At 38.3% G+C, this 19,615-nt stretch overlaps 1 protein-coding gene across 1 annotated transcript in view; it reads left to right on the top strand.

The window, feature by feature from the left end:
* Positions 1-19,615, top strand: part of LOC132790101 (MOXD1 homolog 2) — a 142,752-nt gene that overhangs the window by 86,917 nt on the left and 36,220 nt on the right. Inside the window, 1 exon segment of the mRNA XM_060798538.1 lies at positions 11,856-12,011. Coding sequence (XP_060654521.1) covers positions 11,856-12,011 — 156 coding nt within the window.

The raw sequence follows: 19,615 nt of genomic DNA on the forward strand, positions 1-19,615 counted from the left end.
GCGATAAGGTGTTCATTCCCTGGGGCATATTTTCTAAGGAGGAGCGTTGGGAGCTTGTCCAAAATCAGAGAGAAAGAAATGGAAACGTGCTGCGAGAGAACTCGAGGGTTGTCTGCCATCCAGCCAAGGCGAAACAATGGCAAATTTCGTTGTTAACCTTTTTTGCGCCAAGTTCAAAAACATCTTTGCATCCCCCAACCTCTACTTTGCACTCAACACTCTCCACTCCCCACTCTTCCCTGGACTCTGACGCAAACAATGATATTTACATTTTTTATCTGCCTACGTAAAGAGTATTTCTGCTGTTCTTCCTCCTTTTTTTGCCTTTACGGGCAGCCGGCTGCGTAAATTTGCCTTGAAATTGGAGCACGAGGGCTGTGCACGTTTCGGCATTTATAAAAATGAAATAAAAAATATACAACAGCCAAAAAAAAAAGGCCAACTCATATCAAAGCGATCATGGATTTATAGCCTTAATAATAGAAAGACATGAGCGGCAAAAAGAGGCGGGGCCGGGGCGGAAAACTGAGCACAGTGCGGAAATTGGCAAAAAAAAAAACAGAAAGAAAGAAAATGAAACGAGTTTTGTTGCTGTTGTGCGCAATGCCCAAAGCCAGACAAGTAATTAGGCAAAGGATTTGTGTGTCTCTGCTTTTGGAAATGAGCATTTCTTTTTTATGTGCATGTATTTGTGCTTTGTGCTCGCAAAAGTATGCCATAAAAAAAGACGTGAGCTGCTGCGTAATTCCTATCTAACTGTGCAGGCAGGCGACAAAAATGTCAATACTCATTTGGCGGGAGAGCGCTCTTGGAATTTGTAACTGCTAAGGAATTTTAATGGGAGCGAATAACTAGAATTAATTAAGGAATATTCTAAATAAGTTGCAGCAATTAAATAAATGCAATTAAAACCATATAAATATTTTAAAGTATTATAAATAAGTGCTTTTTATGGAGCACTTTTTTAAAATATTTTAGTGTTATTAGTTGAACGCAATTAATAATACTAAATTATGAATACTCCTAGCTCTATATTTAAAAAAAAATTATTTTTGGATATTTCATGAATATTTGAATAAATTGCACCAAAAAAAAATGGAATTAAAGCAATAACTTTTTCAATACTATGTAAAGTATTCTATAAAAACTGTTTTCATTAAATACTTTATAAACACGTGTAATGAAATGAATATAAAAATATACTTTAACTATATTTGTTGACGCATTAATAGTCGCAATAAGTAATCAAATTTTATTAAATGAAATGTGAACAATTTGTAATAAATGTCTTTTATCAAATACTTTATAAAAATGTTTAATGAACTATATTTTGGAAGTATTAATAGTCTCTACAAAAAATATTTACATATTTTGTTATATTTCAATCTACAAATCTTGCGAATTTGTTTGCTCTATTAATTTAAGCATTTTATCTTCATATGTTTTCTGCTGTCGCCTGTGCATTAGTCAGCATAATTCATGTACAACTGACATTCGCATATGTGCGCTCATGAGTTTGTTGTGCATTTCTTGGGAGCCAAGTCGCCTTTGTGACCGAAGCTGAACCGAGTTGAACTGAAGCAAAACTGATGAACTGGTGGCGCCCGGGGTTGACAGTTTATCAAATTGCGGCACAAAGTCACAAAAAAGAGCAACCACATATTGCGAATGAAATGCGGGTGCGGAGGTAAAGGAATATCACAGCGAAGTGTATGGGGAATAGATGTAGACAAGGAATAAGAGAGAGAGAGAGAGAAGATGAGAGGAATATGGAGGAACCACGAACCCGTCTCAACCACGAAGAGCTCATTAAAATAATTTTGCACAAACATTAATGCCAAACACTTTTAAAATACAGACGTTGACGTTGACGTTGCGTTTGCGTCTGCACTGCTGCATGTGACATTGAGTGGTTGAGTGGTGAGGTGGTTTAGCTGGTTGTTCAGGGGGAAATGCGGGGAGTTACGGGGAATATACGGGGGTAGATAACGCTGCGGCGAAAGTGTCAAAAACGCTTAATAAACGTCAATGTCAGCAATGGCAAACAGAAATTTTAACAAAACACTTTTCGTCGAGTTTTGTCAATCTCTCGCACTCTCTCTCTCTCTCTCCCTCGCTCTCTCTTCGTTGCCAGCTGTTGCTGGTCCAAAAACAAAAAACCAAATGCGGAATAAAATCAACGCAATTGAATTGCACACTCAGTCAGTCAGCAATCTTTGGTTGGGCGACTGTCAGTGTGAGCCAAAACCCAAGCACGAACCCAATACCGTGCCAAATCCAAAATCCCAAACCAAAAAAAAAAGATGGAAAACCCTCAAACCCAAAGAGCAAACCCAAAAACCAGCCTTCAGTTTCTGCACACTTTCATTTCATTCGGCGTCGTTCATTCGCTTGACAAATGGAGTGTCATAAATGCAGCCCTTAAGGGCGCACAATCAACCCCCAACTCCTTCCCTCTCCCCCTCAATTCGGAGAGTTTGCCTATCGCATTTTGCCTTTATGCTAAACGACACGTTGCCTCACACACACATACACACACACCACACACTTTTACACCCAGAGCTCAGTCTGAGGCTGAATTCGACTGTCGCTAAAAATGCACAAGGGGATTTTAAATTTATTTGAATTTGCTTTTAGTTTCGGGTCTCTGCTGCTGCTGCTGCTACTGCTGTTGATGCTCTTGCTGCTGCTGCTGTATCTGTCTGTGTATTATATTCAACAGATTTCGATGGCAGCCGTTACACATCGCATTTAAAAAGTGTTCTCAATATATACAAACAGACAGCAGACACAGACAGACAGACAGTCAGTCAGCATGCAAAAAGAAAGCGACACCCAAGAGTGTAGAAACACTAACAGCAGCAGCAGCAGCAGCCAACCCAAAACGTCAACATCAGAATCAGAAATCAACATCAACCGTCGTCTGACAGCCATCAGCTTAACAATATGACAAATACAATTTTTCGTCGTTCGTCCCCTTCCGTTTTTCGTTCGTACACATAATTTCATTTTTACTACAAAAACGCATTATTATATAATGCGCTGGGCGTGGCATCAGCAGCAGCAAAAAAAAAAAGCTTGGGCGGGCTTTTCTCGACGCTCGGACAATTGAAAGTGATATAAAATAGACGCTCATTTTTTTTTGTCATCATATCTCTTATTTTATTATTATTTTTTTTGTCTTTTTGTGGTATTTGTCAGCGGCGTGCTTGACTTGGGAATTGGAGTTGGAATTGGGGTTGGGGTAGGAGAGAATGGCAGATGAAGGGCTAAGCAAAGAGCGAAATGACGCCTCAACGCCGCTTCAGAGTTAATTTTGAGTGACGTGCAAAGTTTGTTAATTGAATTTGCCTGCCTTTTGATATGAGTACATGTATGTGTATGGCAGTCAGTTTTGATGATGCACGAGTTACAGTGGGGACTAGCTAAGTGGGTTGCTTACATGACATTAATTGAGTGAGCGACCAAGCTAAGAGGGTAGAGACTACAAGCTAAATTGCTCAAAGGGTTGTCTCGAGCAGCAGCAGCAGCAGAATAGCTGAAAACACAAAAAAAAACCTAAACAAAAAGCGCCCCGAAATTGTTTAATGCAAATGGGCTCAAAAGGTCTCCCTGGGGTAAATAACTGAGATTGCGGTCTAAGCACCAATGGGATAACCATATAAATGCAATACGCCAAGATAAACAAATAGTCATGACTCTAAAATAAAAGCCACGGGGAGTCGAATGTTCATTTGCTGGTTGGCAAAACTAGTTTGGTTTTTGCATAATACAAGGCACAATTTACTTGAGCACTTTTAAAAATCAACAGCAATGAAATGCAAGCAGAGATCGTATAAAAGTCTCTTCATTAATTAATTATTTTGTGTATATGTTGGCAATTAAGCTCACTTAAAGCTTCTCAAGGATGATTAATCTATCTAAACTTAACAACAAATTATTTACTAAATTATGCGAATGAATAATTGCACACTCAATTCACGTCTTCGCTTGAAGATTAATTAATCGTTATCTAGCGAACAATTAAGCCCAATTAAAGCTTTAAGCTCACTTAAATGACAACAGCTTTAAGCAGTTTTTTTTCGATTCTGATGCTGCTGCTTTAACCGGTTCTTTTTGCGCTATCAAGATCTATTTAATGATTAATTGCCATTTTAGCTATCAATTGATATGATGGCTGTGTTCTTTTTAGCCAGTTGCCACTGTTAATTTCCATTAATCCGGAAGCCAGGCACATTTTTCTTTTTTTGTATTTTTATAACCAATAACTTTGATTGTTTGCACTGCACTGAACACACACACGAGCACACACAGCGAGTTACTTGAACAATATAACAATAAATATTTATTCATACATTTTTATATATACATATTTTTAATCATTTTAATAGGTCACTTTTTGCGACTTACTTTGTTAAAAGCTTAATGCCGCCGCATTCAACATTGAACATTGAACACAATATGGCAAAGAGATAACCATGAGAACTGGCATTTCTGCAGTCTAATTTATAGAATTTTAATGCGATTGTGGGTGGGGAATGGTTGTAACATTTTATTGATCTCATTTGCATATAACAAACTCGCATATACATACTAGTACTTACGTATATGAAAGTGAGAGAAGAATGATTGATACTTATTTAAATGGAAAAGCCCTAAAGCTGGATTGGTCTACTCCAATTTTAATTTTAATAAAATGCCTTCTACTTACTGCTGTTCTTTGTAATGTGTGAGTGCGTCTACAGAGAGACAGTTGAACACTTGGCAAATATGTGTACATACGTATATAATCGCATGATATACGAGCATTTGAAACAAACTGAAGCTTACCTGCATTTAGCAGTTGCTGGTTGAGTTTTGGGTTTAGGGTTTAGGCCCATTGCACGTTGCACAATTTGTTGCTGTTTGCTTTTATAAAATATTAACTAGCAATTTGCAGTGTCTGCATTTATACGATAACACAGCATAGGGGCCGGGCAAACAAAACTTGGACCAAAACTTGAAGATGAAGCACACACAGATTGGCAGACAGCAGCAGACAAACACACACAGACAGACGGACAGGCTCAAAAGTAACTCAAACGATTTAATTTGGCTAAACTGCAGAGCTCCTCTCCCTCTTGATGTCTGCTGCACTTTGAAAGGCACTTTAACTATATTAATTGATATACTAGCTTGCAGCGATAATTTGCACAAACTCAAATCAAAATCCTGCCAATTTCAAATAGCTTCATCACAGACATTGACTTGCCGAAAGATTGAAGTTTGGGTTTGCATTTCTCACTCTGCATTTAGGGAGCAGCAGTGATAGCTTGATGGCTTTGGCCCAAGGGCGCGCTCTTTTTTGGCGCAGGGCGGGCAACATGGCGTATACGTAATCAAATGTACATGAAGCATCAGACCGTCGACAATGTCGTTCATTTCTAAGCCAAACATTACGCAAACCAACAGAGCCGCAGTGCGTTTAACATTGCTTCAAACATCAGTTTGTGGGGCCAATGCCAGACAGACAAACAGCGGGGCAAAAAGCGAGTGAGAGAGACGGCGAGAGAGAGAGCACAGGAAAACAATTTACAATGCCACCAAGTTACTGCGGAGAAGTTGCACAAGATTTTGGCACTGTCAAATGGCAATAGATGGCAGATATGCTGTGCTCAGCACCAACTGCAGACAAAGAGGGTCGATTAAAAAAGTGACCAAAAGGTTACTACGCTTTAATGAAACTATTTAAAAGTTTCAATGTACATCATCAAAAACTTATAGAAATATAAATCAAATTCGATAGGCTTATAAAAAAACTTATAGCAAAAATATTTCAAAATTCAAAGTCTTTCTGATGGAAATATTTCAACAAAAATTACAAATTTTTATGCTTTAATACTAATTACTACTTTTAAGCATTATTTAATAGCATTATTGATAATAAATGCGTTTTTTTTTCAACAATTACAAAAAAAACATTTAAAATTGATTATTTTTATACATTGCTTAAGAGGATTATACATTTTTAATAGAATCCTTTGAAAAGCTGCATAAAAATGAACATAATTCGAATTTTATAAATCAAAATTCATATATATAACATATCAATTTTTCATGGATTGAACAAATTATTGCTAATATATTTTTGGCGTTGCATTTCACGAAAAAATTAATTTCATTGGGAGCATTTACTCATGCCATCAGCAAAGATCGATGGCGTGGCGTGCGAAAGCATTCACGTGGTTCTTTCTTTCTCATTTCATTTTCCATCTAATAGTTTCTTGCCTGCCTACACACTCTCACCTGCTCAGGTGCTCTTTCAATCTCTTACCTGCATCTCATATCTCAGAAAAAGAAACCTCCATGAGCTGCTCCTGCTGCTCGGGTTGGAGCCACACGCATATAAATCAAATCTGTCGGACAGCATTTTGAGAACCTTTCTCAAAAACTTCAGCTGTGCTGCACTCTGCACTTAGACGCCGCTTCCCCACACACACACATGACAATACTATAACTCGCCAGTCAACCCACCGATGCAATGTTGCAAGTGGCTAAGAGTTGCCACACATACTTGTAGATAAACTATATATGTATATAGTATATGCTATATATGGATGGATGCTTAGATAGATGGCCAACATTTTGATATTTTGTGAGTAGAGTAACCAACCCTTTTGCTGTACGAATATATGCTTTGGTTCATTTATAAAGCAAAATCTGAACATGTAACGAGGCTGGGCATTAGTGTGGGCGTCAAAAAGGGGTAGAGTAGAGTAGAGTAGAGTAGAGTAGAGGGAGGGATGAGTGCCTGTTTCTGTTGTGGGGGTAATAAGTTTAATGTGTGCTACGAGCATATTTTAAGGCTCTCTCTCTCCTCTCCTCTCTCTCTCTCTCTCTCTCTCTCTCTCTCTGTCTCTCAGTGTGTATCGTGCTTGAGCGTTTCGCTGTTAGCCAGCTGTCAGTTGTTGTTGATGGTTGACTGCCTTCTTCGCCCAGCCCCCCCTTCGCTCCGTTCAAGTCTCTTCTGCTGATGTGCTGCCAGCTTACATTAGCAGCATCCCAAGTCATGGACTTGAGCTTGGGCCTTGATTCCTTTTCGAGTGTAGAGTACTTCAAGTGAACACTGAACACTGAACACTGAACTGTCCCAGCTGACGTTGAATTATCATAAATTGCTAAAGTTTGTTTTTGGCGTAACAAAACTTGGAACTGCCACTGTTGATGATGGGCTGTTTGTTTGCAATATATGTGCAAGTGTGTGTGTGTGTGTGTGTATGTGCGACTGTCTCTCTCCTCTCTGTTTGTCAAAAGTTTTCATCAAGCGAAAATCAGCACAATTAGTCGCATGTTATGATGCCAAAGGGTTCAAGGGAGGCAAACAAGTAGCGAACAAAGGGCTTTCCGTATATTTTCAATATAGATTCTGTTCTTAAGTGCAGTGACAGAGCTTTGCATAAGTTTATTTTGTGCCTCTGTCCCCCCTCCCGCGCAAAACGTCAATGTTGCATAATCCTATTAAATTCTCGTTGCGGGTTTTGCTTTTTCAGTAAGCAACGCAACGCAACACGAAGTAAAGGTGCTTAATTTGCCGCTGCTTTTATTGATTTCCTCTCATCGCACACACACACACACACACAAACACACACACACACACACACTTAGTTTACACTTTTTTTTTGCCTCCTTCACATATTAGCGAGCGGCAGCTAAAAGGCATTAAAGTCTTGACAAGGCTATTAAATGCTTAAGAGGCAGCGACGTTAATGACAACATCGAGCACACAGAAGGCCAAATGAGGACAACCCAAAGGGCCACGAAGGGCAACCAAGAAAGCGTCATTGGCGACGTCATCGTTGTTGTTGTTGCTGTTACTCCTGTTCCTTCTGGCTGTTGCTCAAGCAAAAGTAGTCAAGCCAAAGCTCGACTCGCACAAGGATTACAATTTACGAGTCCTGCGAACCATGAAGGTGTGATAAAATTTCAGCAATTAAAAAAACGTGTGCGTTGACAACGACAACCGCGCGAGAGCAGGACGAACTCGGCAACTCCCAACAGGAACCATTCCCATTCCTCGTTCCCTATTCCTTTCGTCCTTTGCTCCTGCGCCATTTCGCGTCGTTTGCCCTTTTTGCCACAGCCACTCACGACAACGCATTCGTGGCATGCAACTTAAAATGAATGAAAACTTGCCAGCGACTTGTGGACTCAAACAGTTTGTCGAACTTTTAATGCTCTAATTAACAGTTGCAACTATTTGCTTATCAGCACTTTTCCCTCTAACATTATTTGGGTGCAACTACTAAACGTAATTTGGCATTTTCCTAGGCACAATTACTTGAGCAATCAACTTTTTGTTGATTTTATGAGGAAATGTAAGAGGAGCTATTCAATGAAAGTGGGTTAAACAGTTTTAATTGGCCAAAGAGCTGAAAAGTAAAAATACATTCTATATTCTTTTTATTTTATTTTATTTACTTAGATATAAATATGAAATATTAAATCTAAAGTATACATACATCACATTTATAATGTCTTCCGCTAAAAAAAAGTATCAGAAGAAAACAAAACATCTAAAAATTTAACATTTACTAACATGAGAAATAACTAAATCATATATTAAAAAATTTGTTTTTAGAAAGTTATCACCAGATTCTTTAGTTATATGATCAATTAAAAAAATTAATTAAATATTAGTGAGAACTCTCTATTTATGCATTTTAAATTGCAATATTGTAATTCGAACAATATAAATTTTCCTTATTTTATACATAATTCAACTTTACATATTAATTATAGTTTACATTTACTAGAAAATGCAAGTTCTTAGAGATAGCGACAAACACCATGAGCTTGTTGGAGCTACCCTTGGTTGCAAAGGGTTCTCAAGACGACATTGGTGGCATTTGAGCTGCACGCATAAAAAGTTGTGAGCAGTTAAAACGTCGTTGGCATTTGAAACATTTTTCGAGCACAAGAGAGCAGCAGAAAGAAGCAGCAGCAGCAACAGCAACAAGAGCAGTGGCAGCAGCCCGAGAATATTGCAAATTTATGCGCCTTCCTTTTGCATAATTACCCCACAACGAGTCACCCGCAGGCACCTGCCCCCCTCAAAAAGGATGACTCTCTCCCCATCCATATAACAACCTCCACTGGGGGTGCATGCCACGCCCCCACCTCCGCTCTGTGCCCGCCCACGCACACGCAGATTTTGATAACGTCGCTTGGGTGCTTGCAACATTGCAGCGCGTATTTTTAATTTCCGTCACACAGTTTGCTGTACTCACAATTCTCTCGCTCTCGCTCGGCATACGCGACGTATACGCGACTTTTGGCTGCTGTTGCGATAAGCGAGGAACATGTCAAGGTATGTGTTGTGTATGTATGTATGTGTGTGTGTGAAGGTAGATAATGTAAAATTAAAAGGGAAACTGTGCAAAACAGCAACGGGGAACGGAACTGCGCGTTACAGATCTTGAATTATGCGTTTGCAGATTGCGAAACAGTCAGTCGGACAGTCAAACAGTCAGTGGAAGACAGACAGAGAAACAGACAGACAGTTTCCCCAAAAAGTCTATCTTTTGCATAGATGGAGATAGTAAATATGTGTGTGTATAGAAAATGTTGCTGGAATTTATGTTAAATGTTTTGTGCAAACTTTTAATTAGCCAGCTAAATGGCAAATGGCGCAGCGTGTGATATGATTAATGAAATGCTGGCATGTAATTGTGGCCAACATACACACATACACATAGATATATTTAGAGGCAACACGCAACGAGGGATGAGAGTGGAGAACGTTGAGCATGATGATATAAATTGGGGCAAATTAATTGCAACAGCCTCAGGTGTGTGAAAATTTCAGTTGTAATTAGATGATGGAAACACTGCGAGCCGAGAAAAGTTTCACTCCATAATGTTGGGCAATGTGTCAGACGAGGAAGCAGCGAGACGGGGATGAGTGGCAATCTGGGAAACTGGGAAAACTGGGAAACATCGCTGTTTAAGTGCAAAAATAAATGGCTGTCTATGTGTGCGTGTGAGTGTGAGTGTGTGGAAGCTTCAGCCAGTTGAGGATAAAAGATGTCAGAGCATTAAGCAGCATAAATCAAATGTTAACGAATTAAACCAAATTGACCAGCAGCAGCTGCGGTTGAGATTTTCAAAAAAACAACAGCAGCAGCCGCAGCAAGCACGCAATCTAATGGATGATAGCACCTGAAAGATGGCATTTAATATTAATTATCAGCATTAAGCCGCATATAAATTACGAAAAAGTTTAAGAATGAAAGTTATTCAAGTGAAAAGAAGACACTCATTATTAGAAGTTAAGTGTTAACTAAATTGCAATAAAATGTATGCACACATATTTTGGTTTTTACTTTTTAAAGCAATTAAGCAACTAAGCAATTAAAACAGTTCCAACAATGTAATACATTTTCAGCTTTTTTCTATTTAATTCGCTCAACTTGACATTGCCCCAAAAAGTATGCTATGAAAATCATGCCTCTTGAACTTCAGCTGCTTTCGGCCAAAGAATTTTTAACATCCTAACTGCTCACAGGTTTAAAAATATTTACAAATATTTCAAAAGCAAATAGGGGATTATTAGAAGTTAACTTAACTTATATTGGAAGCTAAGTTGCAATAAAATATTTGCTAATTTATTGTCCAACTTGACTTTGCCCCCAAAAAGTTTGCTGTGGAAATTTCCAGTCGTACTTAAAATGCTTTTGACTGAAGAATTTTTGGCATTTTAAAAAATATTAACAGTTGATGCCGTGTCGATTCTGAAAGCCACTTTGTGCAATCAATGAAAATGCAATATAAAGTCACACAGCTCTCGAACTGTATTTACTATATTTTTGCATTTGTGTGTGTAACTGTATTATGAGCTGCCAAAGCGAGGTTCGACATCAGTCAAACGTTGAACGAACTGCAAACGAAAACAAATAATTAAATCAATAAAATTTTGAAATATCTACATAGAAAACTACTCAAAAATGCCATCAGCTTCAATTACTGTTTTGGGCATGGAATGATGATGAGTGGAAGGGGAGACGACTTTTGCAACATCATCAAAAAATAGTTGCCATACCAAAGAGCGCAACACAACAAGTTGTCCTGGCAAAGATGCGAATGGCATGGTATATGGGGTGTGGACAGGGGCATGGTAAACATAACGCCCATTTGCAGTCAACTGCCAATATGCGAAGAAGCAGTCGCCCAACAACAATCACTGAACATGGCCCAACGCCCAACACACACACACACACACACACACACAGCTGCTGAGCAGCAAAGAAGCAACTACCAAATATTTTCGACAGGGGCCAGTAAATATATGTATGTCGGTCGGAATATGCTAGCATGTGTGTGAGAATGTAGTATGTATAAGAATTTACATCACACACACCCACACACATTCATTCATGTGTATGGGAAGTCAGACTCATCTGGCGTCTGTGTTGAGGCCTGGCCAACATGTGCAAAAGAATCGAACAAGTCAAGAGAGAGTAAAAGAAAAAAAAAACGAAAAAGGGGTTTTTCTCGGTGCACAACTTTAACTTTGTAAAGCTGTCAAAACAGCAGAAAAGCAGAGAGAGATGGAGAGAGACAACTTTTGCAAAATTTAAATTATTTTACAAAGAATAAACGAAAAACGTAAGAGAAGAGAGTTATGCGAGAGAGAAGTGCCTGTGGTTGCAGGTGGAGGCTGTTTAATGACATGAAAATACCTCTGGCCAGTGAAACGATAAAAAACAAAGTATGCAGCAAATTAAATATTCAGGTGCATTTTTCATTGCAATTAATAAACGCAAACGCAAATGCTTAACAACGTTCTCATTCTTTTGCCTTTTTCTTCTTCCTTGCAGGATCGACATGTCACACGCAATGGCGACACTGAGCCCCTTGTGGATCCATCGCAGGATTATATGCTGATGCTGGGCTATGAGAATGCCACGCACACGGTGCTGCGATTCCGTCGCAAGTTGGACACATGCGATGCCAGCCATGACATCGCCATAACGGTAAGCACCGTCGACATCTTAATAGATATATTGGCCAAAGTTTCTGCCAAGTGAAATTTATGCACTCTCTTCACTCTATGACTATGTTGGTGTGTGTTTGTGTTCCTCATAATTTATGTTAATAAAAAGTTTCTTATGTCTTGAGTTTTTGGGGGCTGATGATATAAGCGCTGCCATCAAAATACTAAAGTGATTCCAGTGGGGAGTAAACAGCGGCACGTACTTAACTTCCCTTCCTACTTCCACTTCCACTGAGATAGAGGGTTCATTTTTTTCTTTCTTTTTTGTAACCCCCACGATTTGCAAATAACTACAAGACGCAACTAGCATGAGAAGTTGTACAAGTTGGCGCAATATCCTTAAGCAAATATCAACACAAGATGTAACGTCAATGAATATGGCTGAGACAAGGATGTCGCTTCAATGGGGGGTCCTTTAACGTTCACCGTTTACACTGCCGGAAGTATTTGCCAATGGGATATGCTGATAGGAAGCTATTTGATGTCTGCTTACCGATAAAGCGAGCCATAGTGAGACATTTAGGAAACTGTAAATCACACACTATAAATCAGCTATGGTTGACTACGTTTTTTTTTTGTTTAACAAAGGCAAGCGTACAATATGCCAAATAAATCAAAGAGTTCGGATACGTGAAAAAATGTGCATTTAGTTGGAAATAATTTCGAGACTGTAAAATATTCACACCTTTTTCAATATTATATTTAAAAACTGTTAAAATAGAGCACAAAAATAATTAAATTTGCCGAAGAGTTTATTTTGTTTACCGATATATTAAATTAAAAAAATTACGATAAAAATATACTAAATTATCAACCAAAGTTCTTCAGATCCGACAGCTGCAACCGGTTTTGATCTCTTTATACTTTATGAGGTTGGAGATGGGTTTCTTCGATCCAAAGTTATAACATGCTAATATCCTATATCTCGCGGGTCTAAAAAGGCTTACCAAAAATAATAGTTAAGAACTCATTTCTTTATTTGCCAACATATGTTTACTCATTTTGCGGTTCGATTTTGTCCCCTTTGGCGACACCCTTGACATTTTGGCATTGGCCGAAGGCGCTCTACTAAAATCGCATCACTTCTCAGACGCAAAAGCAAAGAAAAAGTCATAGTGATAAAAGTTTTATCACGTAAAACTTAAGCGTAAATCTTAAAGAAAACTTTCTGGTTAACTTAAGCAAACAAGCGGCACCCAGGCGCACACACACACATAAATACAAATACTCAGCAGTTGCAGAGAGAGATAAACTCTCTTGGCGACAAAGACGCGCGACAATCTCTCCTTCTTCCCTGTAACCGCATAAGATATACAACACATATAAGTATATATTGAGACGTGAAGCCAAAAGGGACAAAAACACCCGAAAAATGAGACCAAGCTAAGAAAAATTATGCACACTCGCATTTGTGTGTACGTGAGTGTCAGTGTGTGTGTTTGTCTTGTGGACACATTTGGTTATTGCTTTATCTAAACGGTTTTTCCGACATGTTTTTCTTCTGTTGCGGGGGGTTTGGGGTATTATTTTATTTGTCTGGCGTATTAATTGGGTTTTGTCGCGTCATCAGCGGGCAAAAATCTTTACTACTTAAATCGCCTAGACAAATTAGTTCGCAATGAAGCAGTAGTTCTTCTGGTTGTTGTTGTTGTTCCTGTTCTTGTATTGTTGTAGTTTCGTCTAGTGTTGCTGGTAGTGCACAATGCAAAGTTTTAATGAATTTCGTTGCCTTGGCTTGGCCTTTCAGTTGGCTTAAGTTTGCACAAAAGTTGGCAATTTAGTTGTTACTTTTGTTCCTTTTACTTCGCTTCACTTTGCTTTGCTTTGCTTTGCATTTGTGCTTTATTTCACTTTACCTTAACTCATTTTATTTTACTTACACTGGCGCTTTAGCCCATTTTCATTTTCATTTCCACATCCATTTTGCCATTTGCCATTTTTCCCTTTTCGTTTTCGTTTGCATTTCCGTTTGCGCAATTTTCCAGTCAAGGTATTTTGCATCTTTGCCCATTCGCGCGTTTAATATTTTTGCAAACTGCAAACTACAAAAAACGAAACTTAAAACTAACCAAACTGGACGTTGGCAAGTCGAAAAAGGGAAGGGCGAGTTGTCAAGGGGTCACAACCATTTGGCAAATTAAGCGCCATTTGTTGTGCGTGTTTTGTAGTGCAGCAGCAGAAGCAGCAAATGCAGGAGAAGGAGAGTTGAAGGCAACTTACCTCAGGTAGCTGGGGGTAGTTAAATTAATAATGTATTGTGTGCAGAGCGCGGTTGCAGGTGCAACCCAACGAAATGATGAGCTTCGGTTTGAAGAGGGTTTTCTGTTGTTGTTGTTGTTGCTGTGGATGGGGTCAAGCAGGACCATAATTTGCATAGCACTTAAAAATTTATTAATTGTTTGGATTTTTAACTGCATTTAATGAGAGGCAATTGTGAAAATTAAAACAAACTTAAGCGATTACGAGCGGGTGAGTAAGGGCCCAGTGAAAACAATGCGCAAATCAATCAAGAAATTAAATCTATTTTAATTGATATAGTAATCGAATTGTTCAAGTGTGCAAAGTAATGTTGTTGAGAGGAGTTTTTCAGCATTATTCAATATTGTTTACTTTCCCTCCTCTTTAAAAATTTCAATCAAAGTTTTGGTTCAACCCAAGCCCTAAATCGAAAATAAGCAGAAAGAAAAAAAATTAATATGCTTATCATATTTTCCATGCCACTTCAAAGCGCACTGAAGCCAACCATATGGTTTTAACCTAAGCTGCTCAAGTGGCATAATCAACCCTCGGCCTTGCCTCCTTCTTCCTCTCCCCTACCCTACCACGAAACCCTTCGGTTGTCCAATTTCATATTAGGTAACCAAATTAACCCAAAAAAGAATGCAAAGCAAATAAGTACAACAAGGAGATGGAAAATAGGGAAACAAGAAAAACTAAAAACACAAAAAAAAATACAGTGCCTGCATTTTTAATATACTTACAGGGAAAGGAGCGAAAACAAAATTTCCAGCTGTTTAAGCGCATAATGAAATCCCCATTTAAATAACTCAGAATCGACCAAAAATGTGTATGTGTGTGTTGTTTTTTTCTTCTTCTTTGCTGTCAAATATTTCGTAGGTAGTTCAAAATGCTTCAAAAAGTTTGAAAGGTCATAAAAAATTGTTTTCCAGTGGCTCAGTCAATCAGTCGTTCAGCCTTTCAAGTTGCCAATGTTCAATTAAGCGTGCACAAAGCAGCGTCAATAAATTTTATTTTCTTTCTGTTTTGTTGTTGATGTTGTTGTTGAACAACCCCTCGTTAAGTTAAGTCGAGCTCTCGCTGCCCTTAGCATATGTGACGCATAACCGAAAAGTTCAAAGTTAACGTCTAGAAATTCGCTCTATCACAACGATAGAAGCGCGCGTATAAATAAGTATATATATGATACGTATTATATATATATATACGCTGTGAGTTTATTTTTATAATTAAATGTAGTGTGGGCAACCCTTTTGGCCATATACGTATAAATAAATAAATAAGAGCTGCCAGCAAGCTAAATAAAACGCATTTATTGCACACCGCAAAAACGTCAACCACAAAAAAAAAAACGAAGAGGGGAAAACCGCCAGACGATGTGAAATATCAATCGATGTGGGTTCATTTGTGTGTAATGAACATTAATGAAGCGCAAAGAGCGTGACTAATAACAAAATTACCAATTGGCCAAAAAGAGTAATCGCGTAATGCGCCCGCAATAACTGACGTCAGCTGGTCACCCTCATTTTGATCTGTCTCTTTCTCCTTTCTTTCTCTCTCGAAAAAACGTTGAAATGAAATGGCCAAATTGCAGACTAGAAATCGAAGTCGCAGTGAAGAATAAAATGCGCATAAACCATAAATGCCATTAACTGCGTCATTTCAATTTGATTCTTGTGCTCAGATTTTTTGGCCGCCTTTTGCTAATGTCATCCCGCCCACTTTATGTGTGGCTGGCGATGTGGCAACCGATGGCCGCCAGTTGAATGAGTTTGACTGACGGAAGCACTTTACATAAAAAGAATAGAACAAGAAACGGAAAAGGGTAGATATTTGAAAGTTAAACACAGTTAGAGCAAACGACTGAAAGATAGAGGCGAAGAAAGGAATATTTAATGGTCTCCTTTGTTGCCGAAAGTTTGTCGATTTCAATTTATTTCAATTCTTCTTTATGATATTTTTATGAATTCCTACACCAGTACAAGTAATTGCTCAATTATGCACTTGGAGTATCGTCTAATACAGAGAATAAAATTTAATATTTGCAGAGAGAGTGTATTTACACTGGCTAAGCGATTTATTACGGTTGTGGATTAGACTGATATCTCTTTTAAAGTGCCTATTTTATTTGGCAATAAAACAAAACTCCATGTTTGATGACTCCTCAATTAAATGTTGATAAATGAATTTCAATTTACATCCGTAACAATAGCGTAATTTCCAATGGGATTTAATTAAATCCTTTACCTTTTAATTGCCACCCACAGTTAATCATTAAAAATATCTATATTTAGCCCATCGATGCGTACTCTGGGAAAAACACAAAGCGACAACTTGACGAGCTACATAAAATTGTCATTAAGTGGCTCCAAGAATTTTCATTTATCCCATCTCATTCCAAATACAATCCGCAAAACTTTTTCTGAAGTGCCGCTTTCAATAAATGCCCGAATGTCTTTCAGCATTAAAATTAATGTAAGAGCGAACTCGAAACAAAACTTTGATTTATGCAAATAATTAAGTAATTACGATTTATACATTAAGCGCGGACAGTTCGTCCATGACTTTCATGTCATTATTTGCGTGGACTAAACTCAAATGCGAAACGCAAAAACCCAAATTCCAAATTCAAATTGAAATTGTTGAAATTACAAAATTACCGAATTACCAAATTACAAAAACAACGCCAATAACAATAACGACAATAACAATAACAGCAACAAGAACAACAAAAAAGAATGAAGAACTCATTTTAAATGCAAATTTTGTGCTAAGCATCGCAAATTACAATACACACGTAGTACAACAAACATTCCAGTTGCCGTAAGTGACAATTAACACTAATTGTCATTAGAATAATTTCATATTGTGCTTCACTTGTTGTTGCTGTTGTTTCTGTTTTGTTGTTTAGCCATTCTTTGTTGCTCTTGTACATAGTTGTTTTATTTTGTAGTCCTCATCGTCGTCGTCGTTGTTGTCGTTTTTGTTGTTGTTATTGAAGTAATTGTTTAAACTTGCCACGGCATTTCGCTGTCTGGCAATTTAAAATGCAAAAATTCTGCACAACATTAAAAATAACAGCAACTTGAATTGAGTCACGTTTGATTGACTTGCGGATACTCTAAAAAAAAGATAAACAATTTTTTATACTATATTTTAATAACATTTAGCAGAGTTTTCCGTTAGCTAGCAAATTGCATAGCACTTAGTTTATAATTTTAGCAATTTATGAAAGTCAAAGCCATTTTCTTTGACTATCTACAGGGTATCTGGGAAAAAAACTTTGCCGTGTGAACAAAGAGTCGAAAGTTTGTGGGCTCAGAGGGAAAAATATTGTTTTTAAAATAGTTGATGGAAGTATATGTGTTTGTGTGTGTATGGAGGGCTGTAATGGAATTATGCAGGCTGCTTCCTACTTCTTCTACACATGCTCTTACAATTTTTGCTATGTGTTTATTATTTTAACACGAAACTTGCACTCCTGAGTGGTGTTTTGGTCCTGCGATGGAGCCAAGCTGCCTGCTCCACTTGTAAACAGTAATTTTGCCCATTAATGGGCCTCTGGTCTAGGCGAAAGGGGAACCCATAATAACTTTCAACATATAACATACACAACGTAGTATACTGTAATTGTTATTGTTGTTGTAACAGTTGTTGTAGTTGCTGGCAATGCGCGCGGCGCGGGCAAAACAAAAAGGCAACAAGTCAAGTCGACAGTAATTTTCAACACTTACAAGCAGAGCAGAGCAGAGGCCCCCTATCACAAATGTCAGCTGGCTATAAGGAATGCGCGTTCTCGAAAACGCTTTCGCCTGTTTTTCACCTTCACACACGAAGTGTGTGTGTAATTAAGCAACTGTGCAGCTTATCTATTTAATCATAATTAAAACCTTGAGCCCTGCACTAAACTGGTTATATTCGCATTTAAAAATAAAGCTCTTTTTATTGCCCCAACTTTGAGCTAATGTGATTAAGAGTGCGTGCATAAAATCTCCGCATAAAACTTGATGAAATTTATACGAAATGGATTAGGGGAACACACAGCAGAGTTTTACTCATTTCTTCTGCTTTGACTTTTGTGCAAAATGGTGCCATAAACATATACACCGACGGTGCGGGGAGAAACGGGGGTTTCTCTTTGCGAGTCACATATGTGTGCAGTTTGTCACGACATAAGCTCGAAAAACTTGCAGAGCAAGCAGAAGGAGTGAGTGAAGTGAAGTCGAGGAGGAGTGAAGTCAAGTGGAGTGAGAATTAAGGCGGAATTTCGCGTCACAGCAAAACACAAAAACCAAACCAAAGCAGTGACTTTTATAATGAATTATTAGTGGGGAGAACGAGGTGATTGTGTGTGTGTATGTGTGCGGGTTGGAGGGGAAAAGCTGGGAGCCTGATGGCAAGTGGTTGCTTGTGTGGTATTTGTGGGTCTTGTGGTCTCCGCTCGGCACTTAAAAATTTAATAGTTCTGCAACAAATAAAAAACTCCGAGTATAAAGTGCGCCAAAAAGTATGCAACAAAATTTAAATTGATTTAAATTAAGCTTTTAAAGTCAAGTGTGTGCTCACAAAATAAAAACTGTAAAAAGAAAATCCTTTTAGCCAAAAACAAAAAGCCATGAAGAAAAAAAGGGAAAAATTGTGTAAAATCACAAGAGCATAACGAAAATATTGCAGCAGAGAGAAACCCTCTCGAAAGCTTCAAATAAATGGCATTTAGCCGGCCGCAAGCCAGCCAAGTGGAGGTGCAGCCACAACAAAACTGTTCGAGCTTAGCGAAAAGTGTTTTTTGGCCAGCAGTGCTTTAACCCTTTCAAGTCCTTGAAGTCCATTAAAACTGCAGTCATGTGTGTTGTTTGAGCCAGTGTGTGTGTGCTTTGAGCTTTAACTCTTGCTTAAAAGGCAAACTAATTAATCTGGCTCTCAATTTGAAAGTTAATTTCGCATGAGCATTTCAATTCCATTTTACATTTTTTTTGGTCAGCTTGCATATTTAACCAGATATTGTTATTTGCATGCATGCACCTTGTAGACGAACTCCTTGTTGCCTAATTCATATTCATTTATTGTGTTCTGCTGTTGCCTTTCTACTGGTTATTATCCCATCTATTTGCATAGTTCCCTCCAGCTTCTACAGCTCCCTTCCCCCACGCCAAGGAGTTGAAGCAAACTGGCATATCCGTTGCTTTATTACATTTCGTTTAGTTTTGGCCAACTGACCACTTTTTTGTGGTTACTTTGTCTATGCGTATGTCTGTGTGTATGAGTTCCAAATACCTCCGCTTCCAACCCTTTCTCATCTATCTTTGCCGTGTGCATCTGTCTTAGTTGGTCGGGGTTTTGTGGTTT

Source organism: Drosophila nasuta, chromosome 3, assembly GCF_023558535.2.
Source record: "Drosophila nasuta strain 15112-1781.00 chromosome 3, ASM2355853v1, whole genome shotgun sequence".
Taxonomy (NCBI): Eukaryota; Metazoa; Arthropoda; class Insecta; order Diptera; family Drosophilidae; genus Drosophila; species Drosophila nasuta.